Source organism: Coenobita brevimanus, chromosome 6, assembly GCF_032717465.1.
Source record: "Coenobita brevimanus isolate Jiangsu-jjx chromosome 6, ASM3271746v2, whole genome shotgun sequence".
Taxonomy (NCBI): Eukaryota; Metazoa; Arthropoda; class Malacostraca; order Decapoda; family Coenobitidae; genus Coenobita; species Coenobita brevimanus.
In genome coordinates this window covers 39,387,939-39,414,244 of record NC_136959.1, presented here as the reverse complement: position 1 = coordinate 39,414,244, position 26,306 = coordinate 39,387,939, and the positions used below count along the sequence as shown (strand labels likewise).

The 26,306-nt window shown below is 43.0% G+C and overlaps 1 protein-coding gene across 2 annotated transcripts in view; it reads right to left on the bottom strand.

Annotated features, from left to right (window-relative positions):
* Window positions 1–13,130: 13,130 nt before the first annotated feature.
* Window positions 13,131–26,306, bottom strand: part of LOC145401924 (protein Son-like) — a 450,784-nt gene continuing 437,608 nt past the window's right edge. Inside the window, exon 9 of one of the 2 annotated variants that reach the window (XM_080274033.1) lies at window positions 13,131–13,876. In XM_080274033.1, the coding sequence (XP_080130159.1) occupies window positions 13,745–13,876 (132 nt within the window). In that variant the 3' untranslated portion in view covers window positions 13,131–13,744. Of the gene's footprint in view, window positions 13,877–15,500; window positions 15,548–26,306 lie in introns of those variants that run through there. The other variant, XM_080274040.1, reaches the window with a different exon arrangement.

Genomic DNA, 26,306 nt, shown 5'->3' with positions numbered 1-26,306 from the left:
TTTTTTTTTCTTTGTGGGGAGGTGTTGCATAGCCTATGATTTCATCATCCTTTGTGTGATTTTTAACGCACAGTGTGCTGCATGTTTGATCACGAGCGTGTTCTGCCTCAGTTCCCCCTTCTACCGTTATAGTAGAGTAAGTCGTCCTCTCTGTTGTTCAAAGCGGGATTGTCAACTCTTTGTCCCCATGGCTTCATTTGCGTGTCCTTCTTACAAGTTGTATCAAGCTCTGCCGGCCCCTATATAATGAGCTCAGTCTCTGCATCATGGCCACTTAGATCTGCTCCTCATTTTGTTCACATCTCTGTCCTCCCCTGTACAGATATTATTATTGTGAGTGCTCAAGAAATCTCCAAACATCTAGCAGCTGTGTGTAATTTGAGTATAACTGTTGCATTTTTTCTTGTACTGTGTAGCGTAAGGTTAATTCTTAGGCCTAGTGAGGTTTTTGATTGATGTTGGGTTTTGTGTCAGTCATTTTTTATAATAGTTTGTATCTGTAATAATTTATCTGGCATTCACTGAGTATTATCTGGTATCTCATTTTATCAGGGCTGACTTAGATAAATTTACTCTTGCTAATTTCGTGTTAATAGAGGCTATTGCAGTTAACCATATATTTAACCTGTTTATTTGCCATTACATTATCCTTATGAGTCCTGAATGTTTTGTTGTTAGTTTGAGCATTAAACTTTAACTTGTAATTTTACCTAACTCTTTTGTTTTGAACCTGGAACTTTACGGGACAGTAGTGACTCTTAGTATTCTCACTTAAAGTGTACGTTATCTTTCTCTGTTCCGTAACAAAGGTCATTGATGAAGAAAAGGAAGAGAGTTGGTGATAGGACAGAGCCCTGAGGAACACCTCTGTTAATAGTTCTAGGAGAAGAATGATGGCCGTCTACAACAGCGGCTATAGAACAACCAGAGAGGAAGCTTGAGATGAAGGCACAAACAGAAGGATAGAAATCATAAGAAGTTAGTTTGGAAATTAAAGATTTGTGCCAGACTCGACTGAAAGCCTTTGAGATGTCAAGTGCAATGGCAAAGCTTTCGCTAAAGTCCCAAAAGGAGGATGACCAGGAGTCTGAAAGACCGCCTGTGGAGCGTCCCTGACGGAACCCATACTGACGATCAGAAAGAAGGTTGTGATAGGAAAGATGCTTTAAAATTTTTCTATTAAGAATAGACTCCTCCTATGTCCATACACCTCTACATCACTTCGGTACTAACACTCACCGTCCATATTGAATACATGCTAGTGCTGTCTCATGTAGGACTGGTCTATTGGCATTAACAGGGATATTTTTATGACATGCTGTAGGTCGTTTGGGAGATCAGTGAAGTCTGCTTTAACCCTTCCACCTGGGAGAGGGGGGGGGGGAAGGGATTGGCTGGATGTCCGATGCAAGGAGGTTTTGAGATATATATTAAGAGGATTTTTTTTAATGAAATATTCCACACCAAAAAACAGGCCATATTTCTCTGAGCAAAATGATGTTTAACAGTATTTAAAAAAAAAAAAAAGAAAGAAGTTTATCTACTTTTTGAGCTGTCAAAAACTGCAACGTTGCAGCAGAAACATCTCGTACCGCACATTTTGAACGTACTCTGGGTGTATACTTCTGGTAACTGATAAAAGTAATAGACAATAAAAGTGCTCCTGTGATGACAACATTTCAGTTTTGCCACCTCTTGATACCTAAACCACTACTGGGCCCCCAGTACTGGTGAGCAAATATAAAAAGTCCATAACATGTATACATGGCACTCAATGGCTACAGACATCTTCTCAGTAGAACGTAGATGTGCCAAAAATAACACAATAAAACAGTGCTTCCATGATGGAAACACCGAAGTACTGTCGTCTCCTGATACGTGAACCACTACTGCACCCCCAGTATTGGCATACAAATATAAAAGGTTCATAACACGTATACGTGCCACCCAATGGGTACACACATTTTCTTTAAGGCATGTAGACATGCCACCTGATGTTAATGGGTTAATGAAATTCAGATCCTTAATTTGTTCCCTGCCCCCACAGGGATTCAAACCTGGGTCCATTAGAACTGCAGGCCACCTCTCTACTCTCTCCGCATACTGTACATACCACACAATGTGCGTTATTATGTTACGGGGGACGGCATCAGCAAGAGCATGTGGCCAGAAAACTTTACCCCCACTACCTAGTGGCGAACTTGAGGGGAAGTGTGTCACAGGCTCTGTCAGTGCAGCTCTGGGACCAGGATGGGATAGGGCTCAGATCTGTGCCAGAGGGTAGTTTCCAGGCTGCCACTTCCACCCAACAGAAAAGAGTCTGAACCTAGGAGTAGTGCTACAGGAGGCTGCCCTATCATCGGGTGTATAATGGTGGGGCAGTTACAATGCCACAGTGTACTTGAAGGGTGTCCCTGTTGCTGTCCTGGCAGAGTCCCCTAAGGCCACTGTTAAAGCCACTGGCCACAGCTGGTGGGCTGTGGGGTCGCCGATCCCCTGCTTGGACTTAGGACTGTGCGGACAACCAGGGCCTGTGGTCTGTCTCCTCCTTATGTGCCCCCCCCCCCCTCTCATCTCTTAGCCACTGTCAGTCTTAAATTCAATTTCAGCATCAAGAACCAGTTTTTCTAGACAAGTTTCAGCCTTCCTCAGTCACTAATGCCAAGGTAAATGGATCATCAATTTCATGAATTTCTTTCATAGCAGCTACTGTTCCTCTGTTTCTGGGATCAACCTTGAAGGTGAGGATGAGAGATAATACTGTAGATAGACTAGTATCACACAAAAACTCTATGACAATGTTCCTGCATGAAGTTTTAAGGTGTGTTGTCAAAAATCCCAATCATATACAGTAAGATGCATGTCACGGGTAACTACCTACAAATTACCGTATTATCTGAATGGAAACTTATAAAGCTCTATTGCCTCTAACTGTAATCTGTACATATCATAATCAAACATATATGGTATAGTCTTTTCAAAAATAAGTAACATCTCTTCTCTTCAAGGAAATACTGTACCAACCTTCAGGGTTAAATCATTATTAACATACTGTACATACTGGATATCATTATCAGAGGTACAGTAGGTACCCACTTTACGTGAGTATATGGGCTGCAGAGGACGTCGCTTACTAGGAATTTGCTTACTCTGAATACATAAACTTATGAGAAAAATTACATATGGGTGGCACACCCCTTCATGGGCAACCCCTGAGACTCCTTTCAGACCTAAGTATTGTCCTGTACAGGGAAACTATCTATGACATATTACCTATGATAAAGTAAACCAACAAAATTATGGCTTTACTAAATCAACAAGGATATGGCTTTACTAAATCAACAAGGATATGGCTTAACTAAACGAACAAGAATATGACTGCTCACCTAAACCCAAGAGGACAACAAGCTTGATGGAGGGAAGAAGGGGATCTGAGGCAGGATGAGGCACCTAGCATGCATCTCTTACATCGCCCACCACACCACCTGACACACCACCTTCCTCACCACTCTTGTCACCAGCATTTTCAACACTTTCACTACCTAATGCACTCACTTCGTTCATAAACCCTTCAAAGTCTATTTCTGACACCTCAGACATCGCATCATCCTCTTGATCCTCCTCAGGATATGGCTCTTCTGATGTTGAAGGGAGCGATTCCTCACTTTCTTCAAGCCGCAGGTAATGGGTGATGAGGGTTTGCTTCTGTCTGTTTACTTCCTGGTTGTGTTTGTCCGTGTAGTAGCGGAAGGTTCTGTCCAGTGAAGTCATCACCTCCTCCACTCGCAACTGAGAGCGTTCAATGTCCTTGAATTCTTCCTTGAATTTATCAAGGGCACACAGTACCCAGCTGATCTCCATCAAGGACAAATCTTCACTCTCCATCACTGGTATTGCTGGCTTTTCTGCTGCGATCTCCTGCTTTGCATCGGCCTCGTCCACTCGCTGCAATACTTCCTGGGGACCCTGCTCCACTGCTGCTGAATGTAAGCCCCTGATCTCCTTCAGCGTGATGGCCTGAAACCTGGGCAAAGCTTGTGCAGTGTGAGAGTGGCTGCCTCAGCAGCGGCCAGGGACTGAAAGCTGCTTCCCGGTGCGATTTCACACAGGTGCGGCACGAGGAGGCGCCAAGCATGGTTAATTGTTGCAGCGGCTATAGCTGCCTAAGAAGACAACAGGAAGGTGATAGCATCCTTGAGGTTGAATGAACACCAAAAGCCATAACAGTCTTGCCAGGAGTAGTAGTAGTAGTAGTAGTTGTTCCCTAGGTAGTCTGGCCGAACAGCCCCGAGTCCCTTAGGAAGGTCATGGCCAAGACCGGGCTTTCCCACAGAGCTCTCAAAGGGTGTATGTTGTGTTGTTGGTGTAGGTGATTGTGTGCAATGCAGTCTTCCGTAATGTACTTAATAGTATGGGGTGCTGTGTTGCATCCTGGACAGGCATCAGCGACGGAGTTATCCAGCCACTTCTGGCAGCTTAAGAGGGCTGGATGGTGCCCACATCTCAGCCTGGCCAGGTGGACCCTGTCCTCACGAGGAAGATAGGATTCAGAAGGGTGGATGTCAGGAGGCCGTGCATGCAGCTGTGTGTTGTCTTTAAGTGACTGAATGGAGCGGCGAGTGATCTGAGTGTGGATATGCTTCTGGAAGCTGGTCTGAGGTGGGCGAGGGGGGAGAGATGACAGTATTTGTGTATGGTATCGTGTGCTGGGTGTTGTTTTGATGTTCCTTGGTGTGGGTGGATGTGGTGCCATGTACTGTAGTGGATGTTGTGGGTTTGTGGAGGATGCAGTAAGAAACTGGGTGCCTCTCATGTCTAGGTGATCCTTGACCTTGAGGACTTTGGTTTCTTGATGTAGGTGGTCTGTGGGTGTAGTAGCTGTGCAGCCTGTGATTATTTTTAGGGCCTTGTTCTGTATGGTCTGTAGAGTGTTGTAGTGTGTTTTGGTCAGGTTAGGAGCCCAGGCAGGGCTTGCATAATTCATCACTGAACATATGTATTGTTTGTATACTGTGGTGGTGTTATCTTTGTTGTGTCCGAATGCTGTATGGGCAAGTGACCTAAAAGCATTGAGTCTTGGTGTTATTTTATTTTTAATGTTTGTGATGTGTTGTTTGAATGACATTGATGTATTGTATGTTACACCAAGGATTTTGTGTGTGTGTGTGTGTGTGGTAGTGGAGTGTTGTTTATGATGAGGTGTGGGATGTGACTGTGTTCTGCTGTCTAGTTTGTGAGAAGAGTAACTGTAGATTTGGCTGGGGCTATTTTGAGCCTGTTTGTGGTGAACCATTCATGTAGTGTGTTGAGGTAAGGTTGAATGATGTGTGCAGTTGTGTTTGAGTTTTGGTGTGTACATGTAAGTGTTATATCATCTGCATAGAAAGCTATGTGTATCTGTGGTGTGTGGGGTGTGGGTACATCGTGCATGTATAGATTAAAGAGTGTAGGGGACAAAACAGATCCTTGGGGGACGCCATTTGTGCCAGGAGTTGAAGTCTGTGGTGTGGGTGCTGTGCGTGGAGCGGGTGGCGAGTCCAAACCATCCTCGGCGTCCATGACATCACTCCTAATGGTGTCCAAGTCAAGAATTGCCTGCAGTTCATCAGAGTTGTTGGTCTTGCTGCGGAGGTGATCACAGAAGTGCTGGTGGTATAGCTGCTTCACCGTTGCAATCAACTCCTGGTCTAGTGGTTCGATGAGAGAGGTCATTCTGGGTGGCAAAAAAACGATCTTGCATTCCTTGCTGAGGTCTGCTAGCCAGGTTGGATGACTTGGAGCATTGTTGAGGACGAGGAGCACCTTGAAGGGGATGCCAAGTTCCCGGGATTTAGCCTTGGCGTCGAGGATGAGGTGCCGCAGCAGCCACTCTATGATGCTGCTCGTCATCCAGCCATTGGAGTTGCTGTACCAGTACACCTCACTATCATCCACGCAGCGAAGATTCTTGTAAAATCTGGGGTGTGCTGCGGTATGAACCACAACAGGCCGCATCTTGTGTAAGCCTTATAAGTTCACAACAAACATGACCGTTATCCTGCTCTTGTCAATTTTTTTCCCCTGGGCCGGGCGCTGATGTTTATTGATATAGGCAGACTTCGGCATAGCCTAGTTGTATAGGTCCGTTTCATCAATATTGTAAATTTGGTCCCTGCTGTTGCCACCCTTGTCAATTATCCCCTCTAGGATGGCTGGATAGTCCTTGGCTGCCATTTCATCTGCTGATGCACGCTCGCCGGTGGGGCAAATGTGATGTAGCTCCTTCCTCTTCAGGAACCGGCATAGCCAACCCATGGAGGCTTTTAATGGTTTCTTGACACCAAGCTTCAGAGCTGCAGGTTTGCAGAAAATCTTGGCCTGGTCCCTGATGTAGTGCCCATTTAGTGGAACTCCTTCCTTCTCTTTCCTCAGGATGTATGTTGCCAGGTACCACTCCATGAGAATTATTGCCCGGTTGGTCAGCCTGCTTCTCCCGTCAAGTGACGCCATCCCATACGTCTTAACAGTCTTCTTTATGGCCTCCCTGTTCGTCCATATTGTTCGTACCATCAATTCCGCCAAGCCAAGTTCCTTCTTAATGGCGGTGTTACCCTTCCCACTCTCCTTCCTCTTGATGACTTCCATCTTCATGGCATGGGTGATGCACTTCTTCTTTCTCGAGGACGGGGTAGACAACCTGGCTCACAAAACAGTAGCCTCAGAGTGGACGAGAACATAGCTGGAACAGCGAGTGTACCCTCTGTGCGTGAGTGTTTTCTCTGCTGGGCCTCTCTCACCATCCTCCAAACGGCACATTTGGGCATCATGTGACGAGTGCACATCATCGACGTCACAAGGTGGGCAGAGTGCAGGCAACCATTATACTTCTTGGGGTGGCAATGTCACATGCTCATGGTAACCCTGGATTTGGGCCACTCATCACTGCCATCTTGCCTACAACGAGTTCAATTTGCGTATTTAAAAAATACACTAAAATTAGGGAAAAAATAGGTCCTCGCGTACAATGAGGATCACGTACTGTACTCTGAACTTGCGGTCTATGGGTACCTACTGTACAGTGATAATGTTTGTAAGTATGTGAACATACATAAATGCAAATACTATATAGTGCCCTCTCCTATAAAACGGGAATACTGTACCCAGAATGCACTGCTCAATATGACTGCGCCTGAAGGGACCATATGTTTACATATTACTGGGTTTCATGCGACACAAGCCAGCCCCAAGTTCACCGATTTAGGTCATTTTTCGTGATTTTTTTCAGGACATTTACCTACTTAATAAAGACTTTATAACATACAAACACTGTAATCCAGTAATCCCTGTACTATCCGGATGCCCACTATCTGGACTCCCCACTTACCGGACATTGTGGGCCTGGACCTTTGGAACCCAAAAATGACAAAAAAAGAAAAAAATCCTCCCAAAATCAGAATTTTTTCCCACCCACAATTTGAAACTGGCGCGCAGTGCCAAACAGGTGTGTTTATGCACGACCCCTTTTCCCCTTCCTTCCTCCCCCCTCACCAGTTATCGCCTAACCACCATTGTGAGTAGATGTTCATCACAATGGATGCCGCATGTGCTAATTTTTGTGAATAAACAGTGAATAAACTGCAATACCCTGCCACTAGACCACATGGGAATTTACACTGTTGCAGTGTTAAGAAATTACAATTTAGAGTGCAAAGGATTAAGTGTGGAGTGCAATATGGTGGTTGAAACTGGAGTGGCGCAATTAAGAACAGAATGTGCAGTGTTAAACAATTATAACTCACAGTGCAAAGAATTATGTGTACCACAACAATGGATTACTGTAAGTGCTTCAAGAGTATTTTCACCACTGCCACAGCCTTAGAGGAGGTGGCCACAGACGTGCTGTAAGTACCTTGTACACTCTATGTACTTTCCATACGCACTTCTTATTCCTCATTCTCTGGTTCCTTTTCATTTATTTCATGCTTTATGTCCATTATTGGTGTGCATAGGGTCTTAAATAGGTGCTATGCATGTCTGGTAGGGAGTTATTTAGATGACTTTCAAAGTTAGGCTGGGTTAAGCTCCATAAGTACCAGTCCAGGAGGCAGGGGCCCACTATTTGGACAAACCCACTTCCCGGACATGTCTTTGGCTCTGTTACATTGGATAGTGGAGGGATTACTGTATTCCTCACCTTCAAAGCTTCCACAGCATGGTGGGGGTGGGTTAAGTGGGGGGGAGACACAGCATGAGTACAGTCACAGCTTGGGGAAAGGGCAGGCTCAAGTGGAGAAATGATCATTTGTCTGTAATGACCACCACCAGCATCCACTATAACAGTCTTCCCTGCAACCACTTCCCTTGATGGGTTGGAGACAGCATACACGCGCTCCGGGCAACAATGGCACAGGGGACCCCTGGCCGCCATGCCCATTTTGTCCATTAGAGCAGAGCAGGTGACTCCGCAGCCATGCCGGGGAAGCCAAACCAGGTACTCCTGTGGGGAAAAAAAGGCACAGTGGCTTGGGGTCCCCTGTGCCATTGCTGCCCGGGGCAAGCATATGTTGTCTCCAAGCCCGCCAAGAGAAGTGGTTGCAATGGTGACATTTGTAGTGGACACTGGGGGTGGTCACTACAGGACCATGATGACACACTGCTCATATTATAGTAATACAGTAATCCCTCAATTATCCAATGTAATGGAGCCAAACGCATATCCGGAGAGTGGATCCATCCGGATAATAGGCTTCTCCCCTGGCCCCCTTTCGTACATAACCTAACTCTGAATGCCACTGTAAAAGGCCAATACAGTACATCAAACAACACTTGCTCCTGCTGTTTTACACTACTCTCTCTGGTCAAGTAGGCAGATAAACCACAGCCAAGAAATTACCATGTCATGTAGGGTCGAGCAGGCCGGGTCGTACTCCTTTAAAATGTGGGAAATCAACCATGCCACATCAATCTTACCCAGGATCTCTTGCTTCTTCTCCAGAGTCAGCACTACCCTCTTCCTTTTCTGTGGTGGAAGGGCCATCATCACACACCCTTGAAAGAGGCATGCAAGGAATACCATGGCCTGAAGAAGACAGGGAACAACCACAAACGCCTTCGCATCCACTGTCATAACTATATGAGAGGAGTTGCTCACCACATAATTGATGTGCATGAATTAGGAATGGCCGAGGGTGTTTCTAGTGGACGCTGGGTAAACTACAGACCCTGACAAAGCAGCACCACTGGGCTATTCCCACCTAGGCTGGCAAAAATGTTTGCATGACCATAATTTCCACCAGGACGTAAGCATTTTGTCCGAAAAAATGGAAAAGTGTAATACTGCATAATGGTTTAATACAGCCAGATCACAATGGATCATTTAGATAATGAACTTCTGGATAAATGGGGGATTATTGTACATCATCACCTGACTACCTGAGTTATATGCATCTTTTCTGCGTAGTAAGATTTTGAAACATAAACAGGTGCCTTTGCCACGTTATATGCATCTTTTTCTGAGTAGTAAGATTTTGAAACACAAACAGAAATCTCCCACATTCTCTAATTCCCATGTTCTAGGATCATGTGTTGTAGGAGAGCTGGCTGAATACAAATGACTGCATTACATATAAACAATGTACAACACTTACATCAGCTACATCTTCCTTATTTCTTGTTTATCCTAAACCCTTGCTGAGCTGAAGACCTCATATGAGGCAGAATGAAAGTCTGCATGGGACAAGCTGTGAGCCACATATAGGTACAATGTACAACAGTTATAAAAACAATGACTCACATGAGGTAACTTACCTTACAAAGAATCAGCCTAGCAAGGGTTAAAAGCTTTAAGAACTTGATTATGCTAAAGTTTCATGAAATCTTCCTTTGTTACAAGTCAGATAACCTACATTTCTTTTATTTCATGACAATCAACATTTTCCTACTTTTTACCCAACGAAAGTCAATATGTCGTACAATTTGCAAAAAAATAGATGAGGACCACCTCCAGGTTATGCAACATATGTGTAATCACAAGCTCATGAAATGTTGTTTTCAAAAGTCAACATACAGTATTACTACAACACCAATTATGTGAATGAAATCTACTATATCTGACCACAAAAACCAATCTGCACAACAGTAGCTGCTTCTGTAGTAACATTTATTGATATGGAAGGAGAAATTCTATAAAAATGTCAGAAAGTAAAATTTTAAGTAAAGTAATAAACTGCATTCTGTGATTTCATTCCTCTCAAACACAATAACTTTACTCTTGTTTACATTAACTTTTAGATTCCTCTTCTTACATACTGTCCCAGATTCATTCACCAAACCTTGCAACTCCCAGTCATCTTCACTCAACAATACCGTATCATCAGCAAACGGTAACACCGGAATCTTCCACATCTCACCCTCATTCATTAGAACCATCCCCACATCCACTGCCCTACCTTGCACCTCCTTTACAACCCCATCCATGTATACATTAAACAGCCATGGAGACATCACACATCCCTGTTTCAGTCCCACCTTTAGATCAAAGAACTCACTCAGCTCACCATCCACTCGCACTGTAGCCCTAGCTCACTCGTACATACTCTTCACAGCACTCAACAATTTCCCATCCACTCCATATGTCCTTAATACCTTCCACATATCTTGCCTATCTACTCTGTCATATGCTTTCTCCAAGTCCATGAAGGCAGCATACACTTTCCCTTCTCTAGATACTTCTCCACTAAACACCTTAGAACATATATCTGACCTACACACGCTCTTCTCTTCCTAAATCCCCCTTCTTCTTCTCCAACTAGCTCCTCTGTCATATGCCTAACCCCATCAATGAGTATTCTACCATATATTTTTCCAATCACACTAAGAAGGCAAATACCCCTGTGGTTACCACAAACTCTCTCTCCCCTTTTCCTTGGTATAAAGGAGAAATTATACCCGATTTCCAGTCCTCTGGAACCCTTCCCCCTTCCCAAGCCAGTCTACACAACTTCCATATCCACTCCACAACAATCTCACCCCCATGCTTCAGCATTTCACCACACACTTTGTCAATTCCTGGGGTCTTTCCCATCTTGATCTTCTTTCCTTCAACTACTTCTGCCCAACTGATCTCTTCCTCCTCTCATCTCCTCTTCTCCCAGCCATTCCCCAACCACTTATACTCGTGCCGTTCTCATTCTCTACACTCAACAATCCTCAAAGTGCTCCCTTCACGTCCTCATTTTTTCTCTCTTCTCCCCCAACAAACTATTATTCCAGTCTTTCACCCCCCTACTATTTCCCCTTTCACACAGTCTTACTTTCTTTACCTCCTTCCAAAACAATTTCTTGTTGCATGGTGAGGATATGGAGAATGTGAGTTCATTCAAGTACTTGGGTAGTGTGATGAGTAAGGATGGAAGTTTTGGGGATGAAGTGCTTGAAAGGGTACAGCAGGGAAGGAAGGTTGTTGGTTCACTGAAAGCGGTGATGAGAAATAGGGAGGTGAGTATGGATGTTAGGAAAGTCATTGCATGATAGTACTGTGATCCCTAACCTGATGTATGGAAGAGAGGCATGCGCCTTGCTAGAGGGGAACAAGTCAAGAGTGGGAGCAGTGGAAATGGGTTACCTGAGAGGAGCATGTGGAATGACATGGAGGGACAGGTTGACGAATGAAGAAGTGAAACAACGTTGTGGGATGGATGTGGATGTGATTGAGAGAATTAGGAGAAATACACCGAGGTGGTTTGGACATGTGGAGAGAATGGAGAATGAGACTGACTAAGAGGGTGTATGAAGATGAAGTGGAGGGAAGGAGAGGAAGGAGGAGACCGAAGATGAGATGGAAGGATGGGGTTGAAAGGTATATGAGGGAAGGGGGAGTAAGTAGGGGGGAGGGCGGTCAAATGGTGGGTGATAGAGTGACTTGGAAGAGTTTTGTCTGTGGCCACCTTTTGTGGGATTAGGGTGTCGGGCTATAGACAGATAGATATAGAATAAACTGCATATACCCAAAATGGTGGAATGCAAATAAACTGCTGTAAGTAATATGCAGTAAAACCTCTACAACTCGGCATAATACATGTGCAAGCCTTGCCGAGTTAGCCTATTTGCCGAGTTGTAGGGATGAAAGTTTCCCCCCCAGCACACACACACAAAAAAAGGAAAAAATGGAAAAAAATGGGAAAAAATTAAGTTTTTACAACAAACAGTAAAAGCTGCCTTAGCATGATTCCATCCAGTTGTAGGGTGTATTCCAGGCATGGAAGAGGACTTTTGGTAGTTTTTTGAGGTGTTAGGGGGGCTCAAGATCACTTTTGGGCACACCTTTACTGTACTGTACTTGACACTGTACACTATGTAAGGCACAATTAACACTATAAAGGCCATTACTGTAACGTATTTATCATTGCACTATACAGTACTGGAGTACTAAACACTAAAAACTTAAACATTACTGTACAACTCGGCATCTTACCGAGTTGGGGGGATTTCTGCCGACTCTATTCCTCTCACATGCACATTTTTGGGAATTTTTGAATTTTGATTTTTTTAAATGAAATATTTTGGAGCTTTCCCGAGTTGTAGAGGTTTCCGACCTGAAGGATGACGAATTGTAGAGGTTTTACTGTATGTTGTCACTTAGTACATGTGCTTATTTTTCAATGGAGCTTAACCCCTAAAGTACTATGGCTGACGATTGTGGGCCTTGGAAAATGTTCGATAAAGTCCTGTGGCCAACAATTGTAGAGGTTACAAAAAACTGGACAGCTGTAACCCTACCTCTTTTATGTTGTATAATTATGGTACCTAGCCATTGAAAACTAAGAGATCAGGTGGTGGGAGGCATGATCTGATCTCCTCCATGGGTGTGGGGACCCCTCCCTCCCCAGGCCATTCATCCATCTTCCATTGCCCCATTGGATCCTTCCCTCTGTGTCCCCTTCCACCCAAACTACTCCCCCCATACCCCCTCTAGACTGTATTGGGTGTGTGTGTGTGTGACAGACATTTTCCCTCCCCTGATGCCCCCCCCCAAACTCCCTCCACCTCCCTCTTCCCTCATATTGCTCAAGGACATCCCATTCTCACTCACAGCATTTTTTTTTTTTTTTTTTTACAGTCGATTGTACAGTAACCACTTAACATAGGAGAGTGAAATATGTATATGTTTTCTGGTGTGAAAAATCAATCTCTTCACATATGTAAGACCAAAATTTACTTCGATGCAATTTTTTCTCTCTCTCTTTAGATGTGAGGGGTAACAATTTTTATTTTTGACAATCTTTGAAGGTTATTACTGCAGTATCAATATGTCATATGGGAACGAAATATACATAAGCTAGTGTGTAAATAGACGCTCTTGAAACCTGTAAGAAAATATTTTGGTGAAGGATAAAAATCGGACCCATTTTCCAGTTCTGGGGATAGGGGGGCTGGGAGATTTGCAGTCTTTAGGGGTTAAAGAAATATGACCTCATGGTTTTATAAGGATTGCTGTATTAAGTTCTTTTCATATCTCTACCAATAATGGTCCTGACATCATAACTTTCATATCTTTATCAACACTGATGTGTTTTTCAACATACTGTGACAGCTAACCTTTAACCAGTGGTCAAATCTAGAAAAAAAAAAAAAAAAGGGGAGGGGGGATACCATATAATTAACATCAGACAAGTCAGAACAGTAACAACTGACTGACTGAAAAAAAAAAAATGCACATACAAAGTGTAATAAGTGACAGAACACACTACGCAAAACAGGAGTGAATTCAAGATTGCTCGCCAGGTTCCTTCGGTGATAGACCATTTAACTGAAAGTAAGCTGCTGCTGCATTTGCTTTGGCGATCTTCTTAGATGAGGCAGCCATTGCTGGCTTAAACTCCTGTCCATTCACTATTACCTGTGGAACAAAAGAAAACTATCAGCTGAAAAAACAGAAGACTGATTGACTGGACAAATGAGCATTTAAGTGCAAAGTGACAATACGGTAGAGAAAGGTAATGGTACAAGGAAAACAGTCAGGTTAACTAAATGAGACATATGATGTTGATATGTGGACATTATTAATAAACTGGAAAGGGCATTAATCTGACTGAGAAAGAACATATAAGAAATTGAAAACAAGGGATACTATTGTACAACATCATTGACATTAGGGGGTCTTACAATGTCAAGCCAGTTTGGAAAGATGGGAAGAAGTTGTGTCATATGTTATCAAGTAAAACACTGTAGAAGTATGTAGGAGACAACAAAATATGATTGGCAGTTTAACCGTTCTGTGGCTGCCGGTGTCAAATGACGTTTTTCTGTAGCATGGCCACTGGCGTTGATGCAGCGCAACTTGTAGAAAACTGCAAAAATTTGGGGGAAGTAAAATGGAGGTCTGGGAGATAGTGACACAGACCTATTCTAGCCTGTGAACCACTCTCATAGTCCGCACATCTCATGAATAAGTCACGAGTGGATTTCAGTCTCTTGCTTCCCTCAAGTGTTAGTGTAAGAATAAGAATGCAATAATGTCAAGAAAATAAAGTGCTGCACCAGTTATCTTTTACCTTTCTTTTCTAAACCATCAAAAAAAAAAAAAAAAAAAAAAAAAAAAAAAACATCCAAGAACAAACAATATAAACAACAGGAGGGAAGACATTCATATTTATGAAATATATGTAGTAAATGTAGAAAAAAGTAACGTGATGGCAATCGTCCAGGTTTCTTTCTTCATTCTTGATGGTAATCGAGAGAGACGGTAATTCCCAGTGTGATGCTACAGTGAATGGAGAGAGACTGGAGTTGGTGAGAGAGTTCAAATACCTGGTTGCAGTGACAGAAAAAAATGTGCAAATGAAGTGGAAAGTAGAGTGGCACAAGGAAGGAAGGTAGCTGGTGCTATGAAGGCCTTGATAAGAAACAGAGGCTTGAGTATTGCAGCTCTGCGAGGCTTACATGAAGGAGTGTTAGAGCCAACTTTAAAATATGGATGTCAGATTATGGTGTTGCATGAAAATGAAAAGCCAAGAGTGACAGCAGTGGAGATGGGACTGCTGAGGAATGTATGTGGAGTACAGAAAGTGGATAGGATATAAAATAATGTGGTTTGTGAATAATGCAAAGTGAGGTAGTCTGTGGACACCAGAACCGAAAAGAGTGTACTGAAATGGCATGGTCATGTGGTGAGAATGGATAACAATTAAGTGGTGAAAAATGTATATCTGAGTGAATCTGAAGGAGGGAGGAGGTGAGGTAGGCCAAGGAGGAGGTGGAGGGATATGGTGGATGAGTGTGAGGAAGAGACATATGGAAGTCGGTGAAGCTAGGCGATTGGCAAGAGATTGAGCTGGCTGGATGAATGTTGTGAAAAGAAGTGCATGACAGGAATTTGGCACCCCTTTTAACATGACATCGTTCGGACTGACGCTATCGGATACGTTTAAGGGAAGCTATAGAATGTGGAAAGTTTTTGGCATACCAGATAGGGCCAGGCTTCTGTGAGCTTGAATGATCAGTGAATGGAGGCGTGGACCATTGGAGTGGGCAAGCTTGTGCTGTCTGGATGCCGTTACTCCTCACCCTGCTGCAAGGTGGGAAAGGAGGTCCACATGATGATGATATGATCCGTACATAATAAACTATGTACTAAATTAATATATTTTACATGTCTGCCTTTCTTTCCTTCATTTCTTCCTCTTCTTTCTGCCTATGGGTGACTCTACACTGAGTGACAAGCCAAATGGTTTCCCGTACACCAGGAAACCATATACTCTGCTGGGTGGTAACCATATACTGGTAACCATATTATGGTGCTTGGTGCTTTGGTGGGTAATTAAGGTGCTCCAGTCAGACTGAGCCTGTGTTGGTTTATATCCAAGGGGTGGTTGGGGTATACTGCTCATGTTATGCCACTCAGGGATGAATGAGGTTGGTGAATCTCATCTTAATGTAGTGGTAGGTGGTGGTGACCATCATCCACTCACTTGATGTAGTGCTGCCTACTTCTTCCTTAGCCTTTATCATTCTTTTTCTGTGCCTGCCCACATCTCTTCCTATTTCTTCCATCTTTCCTGTCACTTCTCATTTTCTTTCCTTTACAGGTGGCATTACATTGAGTGATAAGCCAAATGGTTTCCTGTAAGCCAAGAAACCATTTACAACGCTGGTTGGTAACCATATAACCAAACCATACGTGCTCCCTACGTGTCAACAAGTGGGTTGGTGGAGGGTTAGTGCCCCTCCCCGTAAAACAAATAACTCAAAGTCAAATGGCCACCCCTTATGGGAGTTTGGCGACTGGCAATAGATAGATAAATAGAACTTGCCTAGCCCCAAGCTCCTACGCTCCTCATGGGGCATCACAGATTTTGATGGATGGATGGATACATATTTCTTGTTTTGCAGAAACATTTCAGCTGCATGTGAGGTGATCCTGTGGTGAATATATGGATGTAAAACATTCCATTCTGTTAACACTAATACCCTTGTTAGAGATGCAAATCTCGGGTCATATCGAATCTTGGAGGTTTGGCCTATACACTCAGGACAGCATCCATTATCTTGAAACAGACTAAAAATAGCATCCTTATTCTCTCTTTCCCCAAGAATTAGACCACCCATAGTAAAAAAAACATACAGGAATATAAACACTATAAAAAATAAAAAAAAGAGGAAAAACATTCATAATTATGATATTTTTACTTATAAGTACACATATTATTGACTGAATTTGTTCATTTGGGGTGCCTAAATGGCTCACTTGGTAAGCTGCTGTACTCACGCAGTTGCAAGCGCTGGTTCGAATCCTCATCCCTAGGTGTCAAGTGGGGTTGGTGGAGGATTAGTGCCCCTCCCTGTAAAACAATTAACTCTAAGCCCTTGGCCACCCCGTTTGGGATACATGGCGTCTGGCAAGGAATGAATGAACATATTTCTTGCTTTGCATAAGCGTTTCAGCAACATACGAGGTGTTCTTGTGGAGATATGGATGTAAAACCATCCACTTCCTTCACACTAATTCCCTCGTGCAAGGTGCTAATCACTAGTCATATCAAATTTTAGATGCTGCAGTTTGGCTTGTTCACACAAAGGAGGACCCTTAACTGGTTAGATTCTAAAAATATCATCTCTCACCTCTCTATCTATCTATCTATCTATTGCCAGACGCCTCAATCCCGTTTGGGGTGGCCACAAACAAATCGCCTCCAAGTCGCCCTGTCCCCCGCCATTTCACTACCCTGCTCCCAACTCACACCCCCCTCTCTCATATACCTCTCCACCCCATCCCTCCATCTCATCCTCGGTCTCCCCCTCCCTCTTCCACCCTCCACCTCACTCACATACACTCTCTTCGTCAGTCTTTCACCCTCCATCCTCTCCACATGGCCAAACCACCTCAGTGTGTTCCTCACAACGCTTCCTATCACATCACATCACCTCTCTTTGGACACAAAACACCACCCAGATCACAGAAATAACTCAATACAGGCATACTCCGGTTTAACGATGAAACTGGTTAAGTAAAAACCCATCGCTAGGTGGGCTATTGTATACTGGGGTAGATTTAACATGTAAAGTATAGGGACGTGTTTTTGAGCCTTTGGTTTCCTCCCAACCACATCCTAAATCCACCTAAATGAGTCCAAAAACATGTTTCTAGCTAATCTAAACACCCAAATAGCTTTAAAACAAGCCAAACTAAGCCTAAAAGCAGTTTATGACTCACCTAAACACAAAAATAAAATTTGAAAATCAAAAATGTCTGGAAAAAATCAAACTTAGTAAACTGTACCCTGAAATGACAATGTTCACTCCACCTATGACTAAAGCACATTAATCTAAGTCTAAAAACAGTTTATAAATCAACCTAAACACAAAATTTAAATCTAAAATATTATCATAATCAGTTTTAAAAAACACAAAACCCATCGTAATATCGGGGTTTGGCCATCGTTCGGCAGGGCAGGGTGGTATTTCTACCATCGCTATGCCAGGGTATCATATCTTGGGACTGATCTGTACAGAACTTGCATAAGTGCACTGAACATCAAAAAATGAGAATAAAAAAAATTATGTTTTTGTATGAAACCTACCATATTATGTACTGATTTTATTCTAACTGACATATCAAGTTATTTCAAACCACTTCAGCACCAATGTTTTTTTTTTTTTTGTGGGGGGGTAAAAAAAAAAAAAAAAAAAAAAAAAAATCACCAATACCTGCTTAAATTTGTCCACTTTTTCGTGCTTCATTGCACAGCACAGGATGGGTCTAGAAAGCCAAAACCAGACGTTCCTCTTCAATTTCTATTTATCTATCTATCTATAGCCTGATGCCCTAATCCCGCAAAAGGATGGTCATGGACAAAATGCCTCCAAGTCGCTCTGTCACCCAACATTTGACTGCCCCCCCCAACTCACTCCCCCCCTCCCTCATATACCTCTCAACTCCATCCCTCCACCTCATCCTCGGCCTCCCCCTTCCCCTCCCTCCCTCCACTTCACCTACATACATCCTCTTAGTCAGTCTTTCACTCTCCATTCTCTTCATATGTCCAACCCACCTCAATTTTCTCAATCACATCCACATCCACCCTACAATGTTGTTTCACTTCTTCATTTGTCAACCTGTCCATCCATGTCACTCCACATGCTCCTCTCCAGTAACTCATTTCCACTGCTCTCACTCTTGACTTGTTCCTCTTTAGTGAGGTCCACGCCTCACTTCTATACGTCAGGGTAAGGATCACAATACTATCATGCAGTAACGTCTTAACTTCCATACTCACCTCCCTATTTCTCATCACCACTTTCAGTGAACCAACAACCTTCCTTCCCTGCTGTACCCTTTCAAGCACTTCATCCCCAAAACTTCCATCCTTACTCATCACACTACCCAAGTACTTGAATGCACTCACACTCTCCATATCCTCACCATCCAACCTCACTGTGCATTCTGTGACTTTTTTCTCCTCAGACACCATAACTTTACTCTTCTTTACAATAACTTTGAGATTCCTCTTCTTACACACTGTCCCAAATTCATTCACCAAACCTTGCAACTCCCATTCATATTTACTCAACAATACTGTATCATCAGCAAACAGCAACACTGGAATTTTCCACACCTCACCCTCATTCATTAGAGACACCCCCACATCCACTGCCCTACCTTGCACCTCCTTTACAACCCCATCCATGTGTATATTAAACAGCCATGGAGACATCTAACATCCCTGTTTCAGACCTACATTTAGATCAAAGAACTCACTCAGCTAACCATCCACTCACACCATAGCCCTAGTTCCCTCATACATACTCTCCACAGTACTCAACAATATCCCATCCACTCTATATACTCTTATTACCTTCCACATACCTTCCCTCTCTACTCTGTCATATGCTTTCTCCAAATCCATGAAGGCAGCCTATATTTTCTTTCCCTTCTCTATATATTTCTCCACTAAACATCTTATAACAAATAACTGACCTACACACCCATTTCCCTTCATAAATCCCCCTCTGTTCTTCAGCAAGCTCCTCTGTTATATGCCTAATACTATCAATGAATATTCTATCATATATTTTTCCTATCACACTAAGAAGGCAAATACCCCTATGGTTACCTCATACCGGTATTTCACTCTCCCCTTTTCCTTTGTATAAAGGAACAATTATACTTGATTTCCAGTCCTCTGGAACCCTTCCCTCTTCCCAAGCCAATTTACACAACTTCCATATCCACTCCACAACAATCTCATCCCCATACTTCTGCATTTCACCACACACTCCATCAATTCCTGGGGCCTTTCCCATCTTGATCTTTATTGCTTCAACTACTTCTGCCCTACTGATCTCTTCCTCCCTCCTCTCATCTCTTCTTCTCTCAGCCATTCCCCAACCACTTATACTCGCATTGCTCTCACTCTACATTCAGCAAATCCTCAAAGTGGTCCTCCCATCTCCTCATTTCCTCTCTCTCTTCTCCACCAACAATCTATTATTCCCATCTTTCACTCCCCTACTATTTCCCCTTTCACACAGTTTTACTTTCCTGACCTCCTTCCAAAACAATTTCTTTCTCTTCATTTCACACAGATTCCTCCCCAACTCTTCATCCACTCTTTTCTTACTCCCCTTCACCAATCTCTTCACCTCCCATCTCCTGCTCACACATACATCTTTCTTCTCACTCTCATCTTCTCCCCTACTTATACTTACTAGCCAGTCACTATATGCCTTCCTCTTTTGACCACAGCTCGTTTCACCTCATCATTCCACCATGCTGTCCTTTGCATCTCCTCCTCACTCCACAAACCACCTCGCACGCTGCACCTATCTCTTCCATGCATATATTGCATACTTCTTCCACCCCTTCCATTTGCTCTAACTCATACCTTCCCAATCTTTCTTCCACTATGCTCTTATATTCTGCCATTTTCTCACTCTCTTGCATATTCTCCACTTTTCACAGGAGCTGTTTCCTGCTGTCTTCCCCTTTGTCTCTTCACCCATTTTTTTTTTTGCAGTCTTACCTTGGCCATCACTAAGTGATGGTCCAAGATTTCAATTCCCCACCCTCTCCACACTCTTGGATCCAACACTTGTCTTCTCATTCGCTCATCCACACAGATGTAATGTATCATTGCCTTTCATTCAATACGTTCATCCTCCTCATGACTCTCCACACATAACTGTGGATCATCTTATGCCGGAAGAAGGTGTTGGCTATTGCCAACCACTTACTAGCACGGATGTCCACCAAAGCATTATCATTCCCGTCTACTTCAGCTGGCACACCCCACTGACCAACCACTCCATCCACTCGTACATTCCCAACTTTGCCATGCATGTCTCCAATCAAAAACCCTCTCTCGCTTCTCTCAAACTTGTCCATACATACTTCTACACTTGTCCAAAACTCATCTTTCACTCTTGCCACTCGGTCCTCTGTCGGCGCATACGTACATACAATCGCCCAAGCTTGTATACCTATTTTCATCCTCACCCGTACAATCCTAACACCCACTGTTCCATACTCTCTTATATTCTCCTTCCACTTCTTGCTTATCATCAGACATACTCCCTCTCTTGCCCTCTCATTCTCATTAACTCTGGAACATATTCCTTAAACCATACTTCCATTCTCTCACCCTTTCACCTTACCATTTACCGGTAGTCTCAGTCAATCCACATACATCCACTCTTGCATCCTCAAGCACCTGAACAATTTCTCTCTCTCTTTCACTTCATCATTCACTCCTCTCACATTCCATGTTCCCCTCCTAATGTGTCCTTTGTCTGTTCTTTGGTCGTCAACGTATGGTCCGTCCTGGTCCGAGGCGCTCTGTTCGCTTGTTTAGTTAGTTCTTTTTACGGGGTGGAGGGCGGGGCACTAACAATTTCACAAGAAAAAATAAATAAATTTCTGAAACCTGAAAAATTGGCCCCATGGTTGGTGAGTGGGTTCTGAAGAATTCCAAAGGCTCAGCCATGGAGAAGTTAAACAAATGAGGGGGTTGATCACTAGTCATGAGGTGACCATGAATTAGATCAGGCATGACCTATTCAAAGACAAGCAAGTGTAGTTTCTCAGTGCCTCTTTTTGTGTTCAGGGGAGAACCATGGAGAAACAAATGGTTTCACAGAATAATTTGTATATGGCTCGTGACCAGAGGGACTGTCACTTTTGTAATAATAAGGCTTTAAACACTGGTAAAAAAAAAAAAAAAAAAAAAAATCTGAGCAATGAACTGGGTAGGAAACAGAAGTATGAAGGGAAAAGGCTTAATGGGAAAGGTGATCTACCATTTCAATACCTGGGATGCCTGTCTGTCCAGGAACCCAAGAAAACTGGGCAGATTTATGACAGCCACTCTTGCATTTTAAGTGCTAAAGACTGGGTACAACAGGTTGAATGAAGAAGATGAAGTACACTAAAGAAGCTAGAAAAAATGGTAAATGAAGAGAAAGGTGAGGTGTTAAGTTGAGGTAGGTCAAAGATAATGGCAAAGAGTTCAAAGGTCCATACACTGTAGCTGATGGTAGATGGTACTGAAATGAAGTGGAGGGAAAGAGAACAGCAGAACCTGTTCCATTAAATGTTCTGGGCCCATCTTTAGAGACAAGACTTGTAGAAGTGTGTGAAGATATGTGGGTAAGAAATAGAGTGCAGTGAAACAGGAGGGGAGGATGACTAAGGTAAAATAGACAAGCATATAGACAGACCCAGTAAGAGCCATGGAGTATACAGGAGGAGATGAATGAGTGGGATACTAGGTAGTGAAAAGGAAAAGGAAACTAGGAAAGACTGCATTCTCAAAATGAAGGGGGGTGAGTAATGCTTCTATTACTAAATGTGGTATATTAAGTGATGAAGTGGAGGGAAACTGGTGGAATTTTATTAATGATCAAAGAGACAACAGCATATGACAGTATGTAAGAAAAGGGGATGCTGATTCTGTACACAGGCTAGAAATGGGAGTAGATTTAAAAGTATCTTGTACCAATTCAAGGCTCATGGCCTTTGGTTCCTTCTTCCTAGCATTAAAAAATAAAAAATAAAAAAAAAATCAAGACAAAGATGGTGTATCAGCTGATGTAAGACAGATGTGGGGCAGAAGAGTAACCCAATTTCAATACTACTCGGGCTGTATAGAGAAGAGGAGAAAAGAGATGGAAGAAGTGACGGTAAAATAAAAAGGCCCAACAAAATTAGCTGAGGCAATGACAGGAACCCAAGGTGAAGAAGGAAGCTGGGCAAATAGGCCCCCTTACACATCAAGCCCCAACAATTGTTTCCAAACCCCCTTCCCCTATGGCTAAAACAAGATATGAAAAAGGGGAGAAAACACAACATGAGATAAACGCTGTAAGAAATCTTTGTGACCGTGGGGGGGGGGAAGGGGGAGAATGGTGCTGTGGGGGAAAAACAAAATCAACAAATTTGTTTTTTACCAATCTCCGCCATGGTCCTGTTACACTTGTAAAGGAGAGCAACCAAAGGTCACAGAGAAATACACATTCTGTAGTCATAATAACTGTGTGTCATGAGGCTTATGTGAAGCAAGTGCTTTACTATACAATAAAAGCTGAACAAAGTAACAATCTTATATATTGTTACATCCACATTCTACACTGCCACAGACTCCAATATCAGTTCAGTACAGGAAGGACATCACCCAGTAAATCATTCTTTATAGCGTCAGCTTTTCAGTGTACACAAGATCAGCTCAGGCGTCATAATAACACAAACTTCTTGCATTCATTGTCTTTATTTACCAGGTAATTACACTGCATGTTTGCAAACTACACTTCACTGATTTCACAAGTACCGGAGCTACACTAACTTTACAAGGCCACAAGTAAAACTAAACTGACTGAAACCCCTCTTTCATCTCCCTCATCCTTTTATAACCTTGCTCGATGTCACAAGTCGGCGCGATTTTGTATTAGAATAAACTCGTGACATCAACTTTGGTGGGAAACCACGAATTCTAGTGGAATCCCAGTATTTATCGCTCAGTCTAACCGCTACGTATTCACCCGATCGGTAGTGTTTTTTTCAGGACATTTTTCACTATTTCATAAGTGATCGTCCTTGTGCGTCATGTTAGCACCTTTGGTGAGTGAACTGCGGGTGTGTATCGCTCACACTTGTTGGCCGTTAGTGCGGCCACGACACTCGCCTCTCTCCCACAATTTGAATCAGTCAAGATTTGTGCGCCGCGGAGGCAGGTAGTGTGTGTGGCAGTGTCCTTCCTCAACGACGCCTAGTTCCCACCGCCGCCGTATTCCCACCTAGCGTGATTGGCGAGAGACTCAGTGTGTGCCATGTCCTTCCAGTAACGACGCCCAGTCATCCGCTTTGTCCACTTTTCTGACCAGTATTTTCTTTTCGTATTTTCCTAGGTTTAAGAGTTAGCTTTTGAGTGAGCGAGTGAGTGCGATCTCCTTATTTTGAATTCATTTTGAAATATAACGTTATTTTATTGTAATCAATAAATTAACAGTTCTTTTTCTTGAGCTTAATGTAATGTAAACTCATGTTTTATTTCCCATATTAAGCTTATTTCACTTATAGCTCCTAGTTTGCATAAATGCTTTGCTATTCATAACTGGTACTTAGGCCAGTCCTTTTGTATTAAGCTTAAAATCCATTGTGCAACCAAGAGTTAATGCATCAGCAAGAACCTGTTATCATTAATAGCATTAGTTATTGATTGTCAGGGGTGAAGTCACTTTCTCCAGAGGCTAACAGTACTAACAAACAGCAATTGTGAGGAATTAGTCTCTGCTGTGTACTGTTGAGAAAGTTTATAAATTCTCGTCCTTAGAGAATCGGTGAAGTATGTCGGCATAAAGTAATCATTGCTTGATATTCACAAGACAATTCATTGTCTTGTTCTCAGTATTACTGAATAAATATCCTTTAATATTGGATACTCTTTAAAAACCCCGTGACACTCAATACTCGAATGTTTTGGTACCTGGTCCAAACAACAACAACAGCTCTCTATTCCAGAGCTTTCTTATTTTACATAGCATTCCAAATGCTTTATCATACAAACTGAAATCTATCTATCTATATCTATTGCCAGACGCCTTAATCCCATATACAGGGTGGCCACAAACAAATTGCCTCCACGTCGCCCTGTCCCCTGCCATTTCACTGCCCTGTTCCCAATTCACACCCACTTCTCTCATATACCTCTCCACTCCATCCCTTCATCTCATCCTTGGCCTTCCCCTCCTTCTCTCCCCCTCCACCTCACTCACATACACTCTCCTCATCAATCTCTCACTCTCCATCCTCTCCACATGGCCAAACCACCTCAGTGTGTTTCTCCTAATACTTTCTATCACATCCACATCCATACCACAATGCTCCTTCACATCCTCATTTGTCAGTCTGTCCAACCATGTGACTCCACAGGCTCCTCTCAAATAACTCACTTCCACTGCTCTCACTCTTGACTTGTGTCCCTCCAACAAGGTCCAAGCTTCACTTCCTTACATCAGAGTAGGTATCACAATACTGTCATGTAATAACTTTTTCACTTCCATGCTCACTTCCCTGTTTCTTATCACTGCCTTCAAGGAACCAGCAACCTTTCTTCCTTGTTGTACCCTTTCAAGCACTTCATGCTCCAAACTTCCATCCTTACTCATCACACTGCCCAAATACTTAAACATACTCACATTTTCCATTTCCTCATCATCTAAACTCACTGTACATTCACTGACTTCACCTCTCTCAAAGACCATAACTTTACTCTTCCTACATTCACCTTTAAATTCCTTTTCTTACACAGCCTCCCAAACTCATCCACCAAGCCTTGCAGCTCCCCTTTGTCTTTACTTAACAACACAGTATCATCTGCAAACAACAGTACAGGGAGTCTCCAAACACTGCCCTCTCTCATTAGGGCCACTGAAATCACATTACATAATTTAACAATCACCTGAATAAAATATTATAGAGAAAAAGAGAATACAAATTAATGCATGACTTTACAAAAATACCTCCACTCACAACAGAAGGCTATCTGGCGACTCTGACTCGTAGCTGAAAATGTAAGAAGTGCTGGGAACCTTCCAGTACCACGCAGCTAACACTCCTGCTTCTGAACATTACCCCCTCCCCAGTCATTTGATCAACCCTACAAAACTACACAATATTTACAAGGAACAGCGTGGTGGACTGAAGAGGCGAGACAGGCTGTGGCACAAAAGAAGAAAGCATACAATGAATGGATGAGAAATAGGGGTGTGGAAGAAGTTGAGAGGCAGAAGAGAGAGTTATATGTAGAAAGAAAGAGGTGAAAAGATTAGTAAGAGAGAGTAAGAAGAGAGTAGATGAGGAATTTGGAAGGAATTTGAGTGTAAAGTGGAGGGACTGTAAGAAAATGTTCTGGAAAGAGGTGAAAAGAGTAAGACGGGGTGGAAGTGAAGTTAGCAGGGGAGTGAAAGATAAAAATGGTAGATTACTAGTGGAGAAGGGAGAAAAAGTGAGCAGATGGAGAACACTTTAAGGAATTGTTGAACATAGAGGATGGAAGTAATCCGAGTATAAGTGGCTGGGGAATGGCTGGAAGAAGGAGGGAGGTGAGAAGACAGGAAGAAATCAGTAGGAGAGAAGTTGTGGAAGCAATGAAGAACGTTAAATCGGGGAAAGCCCCAGGAATTGATGGAGTGTGTGGTGAAATGCTGAAGCATGGGGGAGAGATGGTAGTAGAATGGATGTGGAAGATGTGCAGATTGACCTGGGAGGAAGGTAGAGTCCAGGAGGATTGGAAGTCAGGTATAATTATACCCTTGTACAAAGGAAAAGGGGAAAAAGA